General features: G+C 41.1%; 1 protein-coding gene across 8 annotated transcripts in view; it reads right to left on the bottom strand.

Annotated features, from left to right (window-relative positions):
• LOC147144692 (uncharacterized) overlaps nt 1-8,174 on the bottom strand; it is a 31,711-nt gene extending 23,537 nt beyond the window's left edge. Inside the window, exons 1-6 of one of the 8 annotated variants that reach the window (XR_015087460.1) lie at nt 8,120-8,163; nt 6,604-6,717; nt 4,439-4,556; nt 809-968; nt 409-451; nt 137-280 (exon numbers count right to left, since the gene is read on the bottom strand). Coding sequence is in view for 3 of the 8 variants with exons in the window: in XM_086035765.1 (XP_085891891.1) it covers nt 449-451; nt 809-968; nt 4,363-4,556; nt 7,979-8,062 (441 nt within the window). In the remaining 5 variants the exon portion in view is untranslated. Of the gene's footprint in view, nt 1-136; nt 281-376; nt 452-808; nt 969-4,362; nt 4,557-6,603; nt 6,718-7,978 lie in introns of all 8 variants that reach the window. The other 7 variants (XR_015087459.1, XR_015087462.1, XR_015087461.1 and 4 more) reach the window with 7 other exon arrangements.
• Between the last annotated feature and the right edge of the window lie 9,374 nt (nt 8,175-17,548).

Below are 17,548 nucleotides of genomic sequence, written 5' to 3'. Positions count from 1 at the left end.
CCACTGTTACACTGTTGTTCGTCCATGTCATTTATTGTTTTTGTTTCTCTGAGCTTTACACAGTCTTTTCTGTGCGGTCAGGAGCTACAAAATCTCATAGTGACAAAGAGCTTAAAGAGGAGGACGGATTTGTGACCTTTCCGATGACTTGATTGTACATCCGCAGTATGCCCATGAGAGGCTCAGCTGAGCGTTTTGGAGCCCTTTTAGTTCCAAGCCTGAGTTAGAGACGTCCGATTCACATGACCCGATGGACTTTGCGTCACTGTAGCAACTGCACCTTGATGAGGGGGAGGAAAGAGTAAGCGTGAATGTGCTAATGGCTAACGACATTAATGAGCTGCTTTTGCCTTCTGCTGTTTAGCCAAACACTAACCAAAGACATGTTTTCCGATGGTGACTACTCACTTCAATCCGGTGTTCATCTTTCAGAATGCATCACTGCATCTTACTGTCAAACAAACGAAACACATTTACAAATATTGCTACTTTATGGCTAAATTCATTGTTTACAAAGCAACTGTCAAAGGTATTTTGGCAAATATTATGAAATGTAAGTAAAAAGCGCTAAGTGGCAAAATACTGGGGATGTTCATTGTAGGACTGCAGACTAGTTCTTAAATGGGGCTGAGGTTTAGTGGTTACATTCAAATACATTTTCTGATCAGCATCATTACATCATTAGCATGGTGTGGAGTAAATACTTTCAACGTTTTTTTTCTTTTTTTTTTATGCAAGCATTGGTCTGCGCGGGGGATTTATATGGAAACCACATGTTCTTGATTGTCAACGGGTTATGCAATCTCACGTCGTGTCCTCCTCTTCGCGCATGCACTGTCAGTCTGACATGCCTTGCTGTGTCTGGTTGTTTTCTTGGCCTGCAGCTCAGACGACACGCATGTTTGTGCACACTGCCCTTTGAGGACAACGCTTTGGGCAGCAAGCCTTCAAAAAGTGTTTCCTGATGTCTGCAAGAAGTGAAATTAGAGAAATGAATCAGTGCAAATGCGAGACGGCGCCGTGTCAATGACTACCAGGCTCCGTACAAACAACCAAAAGAGTTTTTCTGCTCTTTAACCATTCTCCACTCGAGGCCTTTGGAAATAGTCTGCAAATGCATCAAAATACCTGCTTAATACGTTACAATGCATTTTAAAATAAATCAACCATGCAACCAAGACATTAACATGGTGTATTTCCTCAAACATTTAAGAATGCTGCACACAAATACGCTAGACACCTAATACTGCACGCATTGACGTGGTTGAATAAACGTTTGACCCTTACGGTATAGTCCGGTCAAAATTTTGCACGACAAGGCCCTCTTGTGGCGACAACAAGAATATGTTTTAACTGAATGGAGAAATCATCCTTAATTACTGGACACTACATCGAATACACACTTTTCACCCAAATCTGTAATGTATTTATGATCTTAGTAGTTTGCATGGAACTGCAGTGCAACAGCAGCATAAGAGTTGTGTTATATGCTGACTGTCTCGAAAGTACACCAAAATATTCCAAACAGATCTCTGTATAATGAGTTGCAATAGTTCAACCCAAAATACCAAACATTAGATTAAATTATGAAAGATCTTCACTGAGCCTTATTGTCTTTAAGGCAGCATTTATTTTTTGCGCAGACGGCAGTCCAGGTGAAGATGTCATTTTTGGACTTTGTAAAATACACGGCACAAACACTTAAATACTTGATTCATTAAAAAACAAAACGCACACAGTACTAGTAGCGTAAGTACAACATTAATGTGGAGCGATTCGGGGTCTTTTGAGAATTTGTGAATCGCCTCTAGATGGCAATAAGACCCAAGTGTTAATTCAGTGATCTTCCCTTCATACACCGCAAGGAGGCTGTCGACGATCAACAGAGCGAAGGCGGTGCAAGATGCAGTCTGCTCCCATTCAGTGACATCATCAACACCGTCAGCACATACACACTTCCATGTAAGTCGCAATGGGGGGTGAGAACATTTCACTCTGCCCAGTCTGAGTGATTTCAACCACTTTACATGAGGGGAGACTGGAGACATTTGACATTTGTGTTTTTCTTAACTGCGATACAAACTAGCTTCAAGTATCTTCTAATAAATGGCATGGAAAATGTCTGTGCAACACAAACAGAAAAGGCATGGCGTAAAAATACATAGGATTCAGTAACCTTTTTGGAAGCTGAGAGCTACTACATGAATGTATTTATTTATAACTATATGAGAGCCTATATGTCGCAATGATATGATTGACTGATAAATAAACAGATGGCAGAAGAATGTGGAATCGAATGCCCTCCAATAGGCCCTTTGGCATTAAGCTATAGAACCTGTAGAACGGGCTTCTTCGTCGGCTTTTGTAGCGGCAAAGTGACTGACAGAAAATTCGACAAGTGGCAGAATAAGACTTTGGATGTAAAACTTAGCCAGAATAATGATGAGATTGATAACAAAAGTTTCATTGGGCTTTGCCTTATTTCCCAAGCTGGGCACGTTTATCACCTTCTGCCTACAGCCTACAGTCCTTCCACCGTCTGTTTATCCGCCATTTTGTCCGGCCGGACCAAAAAGTAATCATCTAAAGGCCGGTCCTATCATTTTAAACAGGTCCTAACACAAACAATCGAATATTCACCTCTACCCTGGCCACCACGAGACCAGTAAAAATCAGAAGAACGAAAGAGAGAAAGAAACATTTTCATCCAAAACAAAACATTTTGTTCTGTGTGATATGTTTTGTTCGATTTACATCAAATGCCAGCATATTGAATAGGAAAATACACAAAACATCGAAGACTGCCAAAAGAAAACTACTGTTAAGTATGACAAATCTTGGCAATGGCACAGACCATGAAACAATACCGAGCATGACAGGACACACACATGGGACTGATAAAAGAAGCCTTCAGAGTCAGTTAGTGTGCCGGCACCCTTTGTAAATATGACATAAGAACAACTTCGATATATCATGCTCAAAACGTTTTTTTCTAACATTCAATTCATTTTGTGAGATAAATGGACACCAAATCTTGTTTTCTGTTTTGGCATCACACAAACATACCTTCAGGCTTTCTTTCTTTGAAGGCCTCTTTAAACTACTCACAGGTAATTGCAATGGACGGTTCACAGAGAAGGTGAATTGGGGGTGAACTGACAGTCATTTGGGCTCAAGGCCGTGAAGTGTTCTGACCTGATGAGGTCAGCCCAAATTCCCTCCACTAAACCAGACGAAAACGACAAGAGGAGAGTCATTTTACAAAATGGTGTTTGTTCTTCAGACTCTGATGACTTTCACATTGTCCTTATCCCATCAATACCACCGATCTTCTTTCTTGTCCAATGCATTTATGGAAATTGGAACCGTTCTATGACATATAATCACTCAAAGGTGAATGGAAGGAACACAATACGTGTGGATAAGATAAAAGAATGACTGAGAATGACCAGGCCAACACCTCCATCCACCCGTCCCATTATACCACCGAGCAAATATTCACCAAAACATTGGTTTAATCTCCTTTCTTCTAGTTTTATTCACTGCTATTTTGGAAACAAGATTTAATGAAGTGTATTTGCACCTCAGCTTTTGTGAGAGTTGATGGCTGTTGCTGCTCTAATAATTCTGCAAAAACAACTTCAGTGTGAATCGAGCCAAAAAAAAAAGTCTGAACTGCGAATGAGCCCCCGAGGTCTACTTCGTCTTAGTGTTAACGCAAGAAAATATACTGAAAATAGACTCTTTCAAATTCATGTTGAGTGTCTCATGTACTTAACTCATTCTATCCCAATGACACATTTATAAGTCATTTCACAGAGGGTTTGAAAAACCTGGTACTAAATGAGTTAAAGTGTATGGGCATTAACTTTGGGAGGGACTGACAGAAGACCAGCAGGTAAACGAGCTCAGTTGATTAGAAGCACCTGTGGCTCAAGTCAAACTGTGGCAGGGTTTTGACTTTCTGGACCTGAATTTCCCATCTTTGGTTTGTCTATTGTTTGATTTGCTTGTTATTTCTGAATGGGGCATTCAAGTGCATACTTGCAATATAGCATCTTAGCATGTTGATCAACGGTTAAGAAAATAAACAAATATAAACTTTAAATGCGAAATAAATGGTTCTTCTACCACAAGGTCAGTTCTTTAATTTTGAAAGTTACTTTAATGATCATTGTAAAGCTATTTTCTTCTTGTGTCCAGTCAGATAAGATCAGCAAGAGAACCTGAAGGCAGTTTTGAAGTATAATAGAGGTCAAGGGGCCATGAAGAGTATTTATAACCTCTTCAATCACTGTCTCAGTCCTTCTGAGACATTAACAGCCATGAAGGCCTCACAAGGGGAAAAAGTAAAATACTCACCTGCTAAAAAGGATTGTTGAATGGGTGTTTTCCAAGTAGACCGTGTACATATACTCAGAGGTGGGCATCGCCTTACCGTCTGCATATTTAAACGACCCGCGTGGTCCCAGTCCGTCCCTTGTCGGCAACATGCCAATCGGCGTCGATAACGTAATCGTCACGTCACAAGCAGGCGCCGCACGAGCAGACATGCCCTAAAAACAAAGAAAAAATACCAAACAAAAACAACTGACACACACACAGTGTAGTGATCGGTGAAATATAAATAATATGGGGCACAAGTCATTGCGTCCGTGGGACCGCAAGGTACACAACACTGTTTTATTTTTTATTTTGTCCTTACTCGGCCGCACGTCAGGAGTGCGGCACCTGCGTGGGACGTGGTACAGGTTAAGTCCATTCTCGACACCACGTGGATCGTTTAAATCTGCAGACGGGAACTCGTGACGGTTAGGCGATGCCCAGCTCTGTAAATACTGTTATATATACGTACACAATTGCCCCGGCATTTGATTCTTATACTATACTGAAAATTGAATATGACACCAGGAGTCATGGAAAATTATGGAATGGAAATATTAAGGATATAATTTTTGTTCAATTTATGTTAAGAAGGGATTTACTGGGGGAAAAAAATTACTCATAAGATGTCAGTAGTCTCCCGAGCACTCATTCCAACCCACGTGGAGAACATATTGGGTTATTGAATTTGATAATATATAGGTCGGATGTTTGCGGATGAGCATTCATACTGCGGACGTATCGCATGCATATTCGATTTATATCCACATACGAAAAAGGCCGGATTTGAGAAAATGGTAAATCGTGATTGTCCTGTTATCTGCGGACTCTGTAACGGTCTGTCGTGGTTGAAGAAGGAGCTGAGCCAAAAGGCGAAGCTCTCGATTTACCGGTCGATCTACGTTCCTACTCTCACTTAAGGTCATGAGCTGTGGGTCATGTGTGACCGAAAAGAACAAGATCTCTGATACAAGCGGCCGAATTTTTTTTTCTCCGCAGGGTGTCCGGGCTCTCCCTTAGAGATAGGGTGAGAAGTTCGGCCATCCGGGATGGATTCAGAGTCGAGCCGCTGCTCCTCCACGTTGGGAGGAGCCAGCTGAGGTGGCTCGGGCATCTGATTAGGATGCCTCCCTGGTGAGGTGTTCCGGGCATGCCCCACCGGCAGGAAGCCCCGAGGACGACCCAGGACACGAAGGAGAGACTATGTCTCCCGGCTTGCCTGGGAACGCCTCGGGATCCCTCCGGACGAGCTGGAAGACGTTGCTGGGGAGAGGGAAGCCTGGACTTCCGCGACCTGACCTTGGATGAGCGGTAGACAATGGATGGATGGATGGAGGTACTGTTCACACTGCATGAAAAAAATCGGATATGTGTCGCATAAGGGCAAACAAATCCAAATTGAGCTGCAGTACGGACATAGCTAAAAAGTAGACATTGCTTTAGTGGGCCCCATAAAGTGATGCAGCTTGACCAGATTTTGCCCTGTGACATCTGTGCTTTAGAGATTTTTCTTCAGAAACAAGTTGCATGACAGCGGTCAAATAGTGGATTTTTGCATGACTTTGCAACTGCTTTTCTAAAAAACATTTGCATGTTTTTTCCTTTTTCAATTAGTTTGACCAGATAGTCGCACAAGGAGAAGCTAAACTATCTGTCGAGATGTCTTTTAAATTTCATAATTTTGGAGGCAGTTGGCGATGGCACATGCTTTATCAAGACGGATGTGAATACTGAAGCATAGAGGACAACGTGGATTATATTACCATTTTGTCAGGGACTACAAGGCACAGCTGGTTTCAGGTATTTCATCACCACTGGTAATAGCTATGAAAATGTGGGAGGAAGGGACAGCAAGGGGAGTGAAGAAGAGTGGAAAAAAGGGGAAGGGGAATGGGGATGGTAGACGCTGGAGCTAACACAAACGGAACCCTCCTCCAAATCTTCCATGATGAATGACAGGTCTGAAGGTTAATTTAACAGCCGGTTGTATATTCAGGCAGCCAGCTTGTCTGGTCTTTCCCAGACTCATGCTTATCAGCCGTCATTCATTTGCTTCCATATCCATAACGTATTCGTGAAGGAATGTAATACTGTAATATTTTTCACCCGCTCTACGATTTACTGTTCGTTGCCATGCACACTGCTGTGTTTTTGAAGAGACGTTAAAATGATGAATATCATTCTAAGTCATACAGTTTCCTCTCCTATTTAATGACTGACCTCAGACTTTAGCTTCTGCTAAAAGCTTTCTTCGCTCCCTTTTCAGTGTGCAGCGTGAAGTAGGATGGAGTTGCACTTTGCAGTCTTTCAGGTCGTAGTAGCATCCTGAACGCACTGACGTAGCATTCCAAAAAAGGGTTTGAGTACATTTAACACATATTTTTGAATAGCCCTGTAGCACCTCATAATGTCGTAATTTCCTGAAACTGTAATGTCTGAAAATGCAATAATTTACACTTCATCCCAAAAAATTGAATAAAACCCAACAATGTAATAATTTCACCAATAATTTAATAAAAATGCCAGACTGATATTGTAAAAACATTTTTGCCGATAATGTAATACCTTATCACAGTACTGAGTATTTATTTGTATAACATTTTCAGGTGGGGCTTTTTTTTTGTCAACACCGATCATGTAAAACTTGACAGATAATGTAATATATATGTACATTTTTGTTCAAAGTTCTTCATTTTGTGTTTTGAGAATCTAAAGCTATTCACGACAGGAATTGGAGTGTTAAAATTTTGATGTTATGTGTTTGAGTTGATTTCTACCTGGAAAGTGTATTTTTAACACTGAATGGTTTAAATGGAGGTCAGTGTTGGCGTTATTTGAAAAAGTTGATTTATTTAGTGTCAAACCAACTCTGCAGAGAGTTAATCAAAGTACCGTAAGCTCCGCCCGCTTGATTAGAACTGCTCTGCCACATGCCCTGCGATTGGCTGGCAACCAGTTCAGGGTGTCCCCCGCCTACTGCCCAAAGACAGCTGGGATAGGCTCCAGCACGCCCCGCGACCCTTGTGAGGAGAAGCGGTACAGATAATGGATGGATGGATGGATGCTCTGCCACAAAGACTTTTGGGAGTACTAAGTGTTACAGTTAAACACACCTGTTCTTTGTTGATTTAATAACCAGAGCTGGGCATTCCGCCTAGCCGACGGACCGGTCCGTCTATCGGTCTATGACGGACGCCCATTTTGCAGATGATAAAATGTCTCACCCAGGGCGCAAAACAAGCCATGTCCAGCCCTAGGTAAAACTAAAAGTACTCATTCCATTAATTACGCAAGTAAAACAAAAAAAAGTAGAGGCTCTGAAATGTACTTTGTGAGTAAAATGAAAACTACTTTTACCGGATCCTCCTCTTGTCATATAATTTGAAAGCTATTACATTTGATAGGTCGTCACTTAACATCCTTTAAACTGTCTGGATTTTTTTTTTTTTAGCTCTCAAACTTCAACATATCAAGGTCTTCCTGAGAGCAAACAAATGGAACCAAATGGTCTACCACGCTAATACAGTATGTTGTGCTAAACTATAACGCCATTAACCAGGCCCAAGCTAATGTAAGTGTAATCATTTAGCTTTACCTCGACATGTTTTCTCACATTAGGCGGGGAATTCTTGTAGGCGGCAAGCTCGTGGACGTTAGGTTTACACAGGACACGATGCATTCGCCAAGAATTGTTCGTCGACACGCCACGATTGTTGATTATTTTACTTCTTCTCACCTTGCAATTAAATTATCTTCCGTAGCGGGTAGCATATCGTCTTCTCGGGGGGGATGTCATAGCTTGAGCTAGAGCCAATCACAAGCTGGGTTTCCGGACCAGGTGTAACCCATGATATGATTGGTGGAGCCACGAACATTGGTCTAATTTAGTTTTAAAAAGTAACAACCCTATTGTGAGAATGCATCGAATAAAAAGTACAGATACTGGTGTTAAAATGTAAAAGTAAAAAGTATTCTGAAAAAATAAATACTCTGTGGATTACAAAGAACTGGAAAAAACTACTCAAGTACAATAACGAAGTATTTGTACTTCGTTACTTCCCATCTCTGTTGATAAATATTGAGTCTTTTGAGAATATCTAAATGTACACGTTTGATTTTACCCATTCAGTAAAGATCTGTAATAACAAATTTTAAGAGTCAATGTTTGAGCCTGGCGTGACGCTCGTCTTTGCAGAAAGAACTACAATCTCTTTATTCCATCTGGACTGTTGCCAAACAGACTAAAAACAAATGTTCCCACTGGGAGGGGAGCACAGTAAAGTTTTTCCCCTCGCAAAATTCCTCGAAGAGAGGGGCATTTGTTAATCAGCGGCACCTGTTGCAGACTCTGGGACCGCTTGGTGGGAACACATTCATGTAGGCATTTGCACACACACACATGCACACTGACACACACGCACACACACACTCGCATGCACTCACATACACATACACATACAGCAGTGGATGGTGGGAACCCGCCTGCATGTTTGGTCAGCTTCTCTTGAGGTGGTCAAGGTCAGAGGCGAGACTTTATTGTTGCTCTGTTATTATTTCTTTTACATCTTACGAGAAACAGAAAGAGAGGGACTTTCCACTGCAGAGCTCAATGCAAAATGGTTTATGCATTGGTGATGTCACCTTCCACTCTGTCACTGCACATTTGGAAGAAGTTAGTGTTTAATCTGTGCTGCAGCCCAGTTTCAACACATGCTTACCATAGTTCAGTTCATTTTTTTCGAAAGGCCTGCAGCTTCTAAGTTGCCCACAAAAATCTCTCCTGGCCACACGTTGAAGGTCTGACTAATGCTTGTGCTCAAGCCACATGACAACAAGGCAGAGGAGGCATATGATTTGGACAAGAACCGCCAAACATTTGTTCATGCTCAAACTGACACAACTAATGCAAGGCAACACTCTCCTGGCCCTTATTAATCCGATTATCTGATTGGTCGTTGTAGTATTACTCACTTGAGATTAACATTCCTTTTCTGTCTCACTTGATTGCCCCCACGGATTCTGATCAATAAGACATCGAAAGAGCAAAGAATTGTCACGTTACGACATGAAAGTCCAAAGCAGGAGAAGCCTTTTGGGCCACATATTTCCATGCAGTATTTATTTGTCAATAAACATTAATATTATGCAATAGCTTCTCTCTGCGTTATATATGAATCTCTTATGAATTAGTAAAGACATTCATATCAAGCAACAAAAGTGGCTCAATTGTCATCTCTACAGTTATGTAATAAAATGGATGACGCATAAGAATCAATGAAACGCAATGAGCGATGTCATCTTTCATTAGCACAGTGCATCCACCAAACTGTAGTTATAGCTTGTTCAGGACACGCAGTCGTTTCAAGTGCAGCATCTATATTTGGAAGGCCAGAGATGTCAGAGCCGTCATAGAAAATGAGGATGACGCTGTTAGCGCTCAGTGACAAGGCAGCAAAATGAACACGTGGCCGGAGTCCATGTGTGTCTTGTTAGTCTTGTGTTACCTGGAACATGAAGCACACGGACTGGAGAGAGAAAGAATGACGAGGGAAGGGAGTGGGAGAGAAAGGGGATTTTGGGCTACATTGACTTTGGGTGTGGTGGTTGGATGATGGTGTATGATCATGAAAATCACTGAAGCAATGCAGCTGTTAGCGTTGGCCAACGTGCTGTGCGGCTAGTAACGAGTGTGCTGGTTCTGGCGTCGAGGGGAGGGGATTTCTCTTGTTCTCTGTCACTCATTTCCCTTCCATTCTCAGATAAACACTTACACCAATCAAACACGGCCACACACACAGCAATGTGTAGAAATAGGTGGGCAAAAGTCAACATCTGAATGGTAACTCATGTAAAAATGACTCAGGCCAGTCACATGATAGACATTGACAACATTTGAAATATTCAGTCAATTATGCCAAAATGAAGACCATACTGAAGGGGTTTTTGTCTTCTCTGTGTACCGGGCTTTAGGAAAATAGCTCTCCCAGTTTGAATGCACAGAATGGGAGAAAATACAGAGTTGTTCATTCCATCTGTGTCATAGCATCTTCCACTGCTTGGGAAGGACATTTGACAAGATTTTGGAGTGTGTCTGTGGGAACTTTTGCCTATTCATCCAAAAGAATAATTGCAAGTCAGAGGTCACTGACGTTGGAAGAGAAAGCCTGGCTCGAAATCTCTGTTCAAATATGTTTAATTTGGGTTGAGTGAAGGGCTCTCAGTGAGCTAATCAAATTCATCCACATCAACCTTTTGACCCTGCTTTGTGCGCCAGGGCAGAGTCATGCAGTGAAGGGACATAAGAAACGCTGGAAAAACGTGCATCCCTGATTGAATAATAAATGTGCAGGTATGCCCCATACTTGTGTCCATATAGTTTACATGCACTTTGTCTGGTTTGGCATTAATACCATTTTAAAAGGTGCTGGGTGCCACTCGATGACAACAACAGTGACCTCAGGTGACATCACAGTAAAAACAGCTGGCTGAAGCTGCCAGATATGAGACATGTTTGATGTTTTCACAGCTGCATATGCAACAGGACACGGACATAATTCTGTAAAAACAAAAACAACCAAAGTAAAAGAACCTGTATGAATAAGAATGAATTGAAATGAGTACAACACAATTGTGATGGAATTTAGCATTTTTGCGAGAGTCACATTATGTGCATGTGTGGGCAATTGGAGACCGCCTTGAACCCCGATCGTGTGTGACCACATCCACCCCACCACGCAGAAGTGACGGGGGGTGTTTTTTATGGATTTTTGAGATGATAATGATTAGAATCCGTTCAATAAAAGGATTTCTACAATGATTAATAAGGATTATCCCACGCTGGTGTCATTTTTCAGAATGAAATCCCATTTCATCAGCCACGCACATCCGTGTAGTGCCAAATTTGTCTGCCTGTGCCTCGATCAAATACAGCAAAATCGTGTTACAGTACCTGCGCACAGAGTTTTAGACCAGCTTTTCCCAAGTCTAAAATCTAGTCTCCTTTTTGTAAACCAATTTGCAGATGCGTTGGGGGGCGCGGCAGGAAAGCCCAGTGAGGCGTAGCACATCTACCAAATTCACAAACACGCTGAACTAGACCATTGACCTGGCACGAAAATGACGATGTGCCTGTTTTTACTCTAAGCGCTGACAACCTTCTGTTCCCAAATTATGGGATGAGGCTGGGGCAAAGCAACTCTTTGCACCGGAACGACCAGGGAGATGCAAAAGGACCCCAAAAAAACTCGATTATACTATGAAGTTACGCCCTCTTTAGCGCCAAGTGCACAGCACCAGTCTACCAAAATAGGACACCCCAGAAATACGTCTCATTAGAGCGTGTTAGTCTATATCATTGCTCCATTGGAGGCATTTTAATACAGGGGATGTTTTCCTGCACGGATACTAACACATTAATGAGGACAACACTGTTTTTCCCCGAATTACTGCAACCTAATCTGTTTGAAATTACATCATCCCTTTGATTCATCAGTGAACAAATTACCATCTGAAAAAAAGTCTGTACGTTGTATTAAAGAACATTTGCAGCTGTAGGCACTGTCTCACTTAATTGTATCCTGCTTACAAAACGAAGCAACTTCAGAAAAAGCTGACTGGCTATCCATCATAAAATACCAGACAGATGAGGGATGGTGTTTATTTAATGTTATTCAAATCAAATGAGGGTTTAATGTTTGATTCATTTTGACCAGAAACTCACTTATGCATACAATACAATACATGGAACTAAGTGTGCATGCACATAAACATTTCAGACAGTTAACAGCTGGACAAGGTTTTAAGGCAGATGTGGGCAACTCCGGTCCTCAAGGGCCGGTATCCTGGATGTTTTATATGTCTCCCTATTCCAACACACCTGATTCAAATGATCAGGATGGTGATCCAGTTTCTACAGAGGACCTGTTTTAATGTATAGACCCAGACATTTAATGGCCTGTGACTACTCTTTTCTTATTATTCGCATATCGTTTCATGTTGTGTCTGGAGTTCCTTTAGTTTCTGACATGATGACGACATTCTGTGGCAGGTTAAAAAAAAAAAGAAAGAAAAAAAAGAGCAATCTGGAATATGTCACTTATCAGAAGGTAGCACTGATAGCTAATGCTAACAGTAAAATTAAATGCAGCGCTGCTTACCTTTTGGTTTTGATATGATCGGCTTGATATGATCTAATCCTCCCACACTCTTGTAATTTTGATATGCCATCACTAAATGTCTAATGAGATAACAGCTGTACGTGCACATTAAGTGAACCCTACTAAACCGTGCTCGTCACAGCTGACTTTTTGCAGAATGCAGTCGGGATGGAAGGACGCTTTGGGAGCGCTATAAAGTTTTGCATTCAGCTCGGAAAGAGCGCTATACTGATTTATGAATTGCTTTAGACTGATTAACTTATATAATTAACCTGAACTGATTAACTCAGATTAACTTGGATGTGCACATCATCCGTATTCCGTTGGCAGTTTAAGGGTGGCAGAGAGTCTGTGAGAGACGATAAGAGATGTGGGAAGTAGAAGGGAAGTCAGAATACCGGAGCTGGTGGGGAAAATTCTGACTTTTATGGATGAGGACTGTCAAGTGTCAATAGAGGCAATAAATGTAGAGTTTGAAGTCAGTGTAGGAGCAGTGCAAACACTTATTCATGATGAATTGAACATGCAGTTAATTTGCGCAAAGTTTGTCCCAAGGCAAAAGGCTGGCACTCTTCAAATCGCGTCTGTGGTATTTCCTGCAGGACAACGCATCAGACCGCAAGTCCATCCGTGTTTCCAATTATTTGACCGAGATGGTGGTCAAGACAGTTCCTCACCCTCCCTACAGTCCAGCCCTTGCTCCCTGTGACGTTTGTTTGTTCGCCAAACTAGAGGAAAACCTCAGAGGTAGTCGTTTTGAGACCACTGAGGAGATGAAAGACGCTGCGACGAGGGTCGTGGACACGTTCACACCGGAGGACTTCCAGGGGGCCTTCCAAAAATTGTTGGAATGATAAAACAAGTGCATTGCAGCTGGAGGGGACTGCTTTGAAGGAGACTAGAGTTTGGTGCTTGCCCGAGGAAAAAATGTGTCCCTACGACAAAAAGTCTCAAAACGTCATCTTCTACTGAGCAAGCTGACTATTCAAACAATATGCAAGTTGTGATTACAATACTTATAGTCTTTAAATTGTTGTGATAGTTGGTGGTCTTGATTAGTTATAATATTGTGTGTTTTGAATTGCTTCCAGGGAGGGAGCCACCTGCATCTAGTATGTATTTTCAAGTTACGTTTATAAATCATTTTGAGATAAATTGTCAGGAATTAAAAAATTTTCTTCTCGTTTTCTGATGCCCAACCATAATAAGTTAACCCCCACAGCTACAATGCAACAAAAACATACAGCAGGCCTACTGTATATACAGACATACAGTGCTGTTTGGTTTAAACACAATTTTGGGATAATATTGAGTTCTGATTTGCTATTTTTGGCTGACTAATGACCAGTATGACATTACAGCTCAGCTCATACAACACATTCTGTTTTTATGCGTTCTCTTTCACTCCACCAAACATATATTCATGCACTCTATGAGATAACGCTATTAGTTTTATGTTGTCTCCTCCAGGGACATGTTTGCCCTCCGGTTACCATTTATGCAAAACATTACAGAGTGTTTCATGGGGTATGACACGAAGAGAGAATTTCAGCCATATGTTCGACTGACGTGACCTCTAAAGTTGCACATCTCTTTAAAAACATGCCAGATGGGTGATGTCAGTTCAACAAAAAAAAAATGCTTGTGGCTATGCTTTGTTTTTCACGTAGCAAAGAAAGAGCACAAGTTTGTCACTCTCGGGTAATGATATATTTTGCATGATTATCCCACGGACAAATGATGATGATTGATGATATCTGCGGATATTCAGGGCCTCATTTACTTAGCTCCCAAACAGTGGGTGCTAAATTGCATGGTCACTCACTCCAAGAGATTGCAAACACTGTTGGCAACAAGTGTAGAAAGAGGTGGAGACCACCATATTGAAGTGATGGAATTGGAAGTGATAGTGGAACATATGACGAGGTTACAGAAAATAGTCTGTTGTAAACTGTGAGCAGGTGAGTTCCAAATATGAAAAAGGCCAGCAACACAATGGTGCTGTGTATGTGTGCAATGTACATTGTTGAAATGTCACTGCAGAGTAAACATTTGAATCATTTTATGATTGATATATAAAAAAATATATATATATTCATTTTTAAGCATTAATAAATATGTGTAATTGCAATGAAAATTAAAATGTATTCATTTATTATATATATTTTGGGTGGTATTAACGTCGGTTAATGTGTGTGCGAGTTGTGCCCAATACGTCTATTTGTTTTACTCATTTGCTAGCTTGTGCATTTAATCTTAGCGCTACGTGACGGAGACAACTTGAAGCGGACCGGGGCCCGACCCGGTGGTTGGGGACCCCTGCTCTAGGTAGTCCTGACCGTCATTGTGAAAATGTCATAGCAGGAGAGGGACGTGAGTTCATTGCTTAGGGATAACAGACGAGATCCTTTGAGATTTGGGTGGAGACGGTCTGGTTTGAAAAGGTGCAGTCTATTGGGGAAAGAGTCAACGTCGCCACAGGGGATGTCTCTGCTCCGACTGTATCCCTTGAGCCAAATGTGGAGTTGACTGACGCGGCTAAATTTCTCATCCCTAAAGCATGGAGGAGCAAAGGGCGCCGAAACATCAAGTGTAACTGAAAACAAAAAAAGTAACAACTGTGTTCGACCCCGTGAGAATATGATGCTAACTTGGCATGAAATAAGCTATTTCACAGTCTGCTGCATAAAGTTCACACAAGTGTCAACGTGGATCAACGGTCATGAAGATGAGCTAAACTTTTACAAAAGTGTGTGTGTGTGTGGGGGGGGGGGGTTAATTCCTTGTTGATGTCATCAGCAGTCACGGGATTGTTTTTCCTCTGAAGCAGTGAGTAAGTGGGCAGGTACATGCATGCATATGTGTGAAAAGCTGATGTCTTGCACATATTGGACCCCCCACAGCACCATCACCGTTGCCAAATAGTATCTTTCAGCAGACAGAGACCTTGCTCTCTGCCAGGGATGCAGTCGTCTTGCCCCCATGCAAGGAGTTACCATGGTACTGAGATAAACTGAAGAGAAACAGTGTTGTTGTATTCACAGTGATGTGTTTGTACATTCCACGAAGCACTTGGTCTCAGACAGGGAATTAACTGAGTCAATACTGTGGAGAGGAAAAAAGAAAAGCTACCCATCACTGTATGCTCTCACAAAGCTTTGTTTGTCTCAATCAAAGGTAGATCTTTGTCAAACAATACGTCCTTCACAGTTATACTACCACTGCTGACATGATGAAAAAGCACAAGGAAAATATATTGTACAAGGGGGTACTTGCAAAGTTCAGCTTTTTATTATTATTATTCTTAAAATATATCAAAATTTAATTTTTAATTTCTGTATTTCCATATGTTGAATCAAATGTGCCATCTTGTGCTGCTAGTTTGACACATGATGATACATAGATATCAACGGTGTCAAATGATAACAAATTTTAAACTAATTAATCGCAACATTTTCCATAATTAATCGTGGTTAATCATATTTTTCATCTACAATTATTCACAAAGCTTGGAACCGATATTCACTTGAGTAAAATGTTGGAATTAATATGGAAAAAAATTAAACGTATATATTGATTCAAAGACTGTTCTAAAAGCTTTCTTTGATCCTTGAATATGATTCTATTCCTATAAAATACAACTGTTGAACAATTCACCAAAGACGTGCAACTAATATTTTATTTGAATTTGGCTTTGCTAAGTGCGCAAATTATTTGGGATTTCTCCAATGAGCCGTTGAGCAACTTTTTAAAGTAAAACCACATAAAAGTCAGTCTTTGTGACTCTTCTTTAAGCTTGGCTGCAAAGTGAGCAGAGGGAAGCTGCCACAAGAAGGCAATACAACTGAGTTAACTGAGTAAATTTTTATAAGTGCGTTATAAAATTGAAATTAATCTCCATAGTTAACGCTTTAACTTTGACAGCCCTGATATAGATTGATGTATATAACCAGCCACCCGAGGAAAAACAACAAATCAGAGACAGAAGGCTTGACTTACGAAGTGTCAATCATTTTTTGCGGGCACACCATGGCAGCCTCGTGCTGATTTGTTCCCTTGCAACCCCCAAAAAGCATGTGTTTCTATAGCACAAAATATTATGTGATTTAAGTTGTATTTTGTTGTGAGGCTGAGCGGTTATGCCCGCAGTGAGAGTATGTGACAAATGATTGACACCTCTATGTCACGCCTTCCGTCTCTGTCTCAGCACGTACGACTAATCCACGACCCTACCAAAGATAATGCAAGTTTTCACGTGGCCATTGATAGTGTAGTAGTTGATTTGCCTCACTTATTCAAGAGCAGAATGGGTTTATTTCCCATTTAGGGACAGAATGTCTCATCTGTCTCTGTGAGCCCTGTGAGACTGAATCATAGGGATTTGGCCGGAAGCCGTCTTAGGCTTCTAACTTCGCACGACCCTTATATATGGAAAAGGCCAGGATGATTTCATGGGGATGCAACATTTTGAGGGTTATGAACAATCAAAATCTTTTACCTGAAAATAAAAACACATTGAGACCAAGGTCTCTTTTTCGAGGGTGATCTGGCCAAGGAGGTGAAGCAACTGGTACTGAAAGATGGCAGACATCTTCTTTTGTTTGAATGTTGGAAAACTGCATTAATGTGTATTAATCAAGTACTTAAAAAAAGACTGGCCTAGAAGAGTCATTTATTAATAACAGGGGAAAAAATGACAAAGGGTTACTGTCATCTGCATAGCGCAGGAATAGTCTACCTGCTCCTATTTGGACAAAATGACTCTGTTTGATTAAAGATTATGTCAGTGTTTATGTAATCTTGCATCCATTCTCATGACACTTCCTGATGATTATCCATTTCGTACACCTGTTGCAAAAATCTAAATTCACAATGAGATACGATGAGACTGTTTTTCTTTAATGTGGTTCCTTTGCACAGACAGCTGGTGTTATGATTCTGGTTAACAGCAGAATGTGGCGGATTCTATAAACGCTGACTCCAAAAGAGATTGAACAAAATCAAGTATT

This window comes from Filicampus tigris, chromosome 7 (genome assembly GCF_054856515.1).
Source record: "Filicampus tigris isolate MCC_2025a chromosome 7, RoL_Ftig_1.0, whole genome shotgun sequence".
Classification (NCBI taxonomy): Eukaryota; Metazoa; Chordata; class Actinopteri; order Syngnathiformes; family Syngnathidae; genus Filicampus; species Filicampus tigris.
This window is presented reverse-complemented; position numbering and strand designations above follow the sequence as displayed.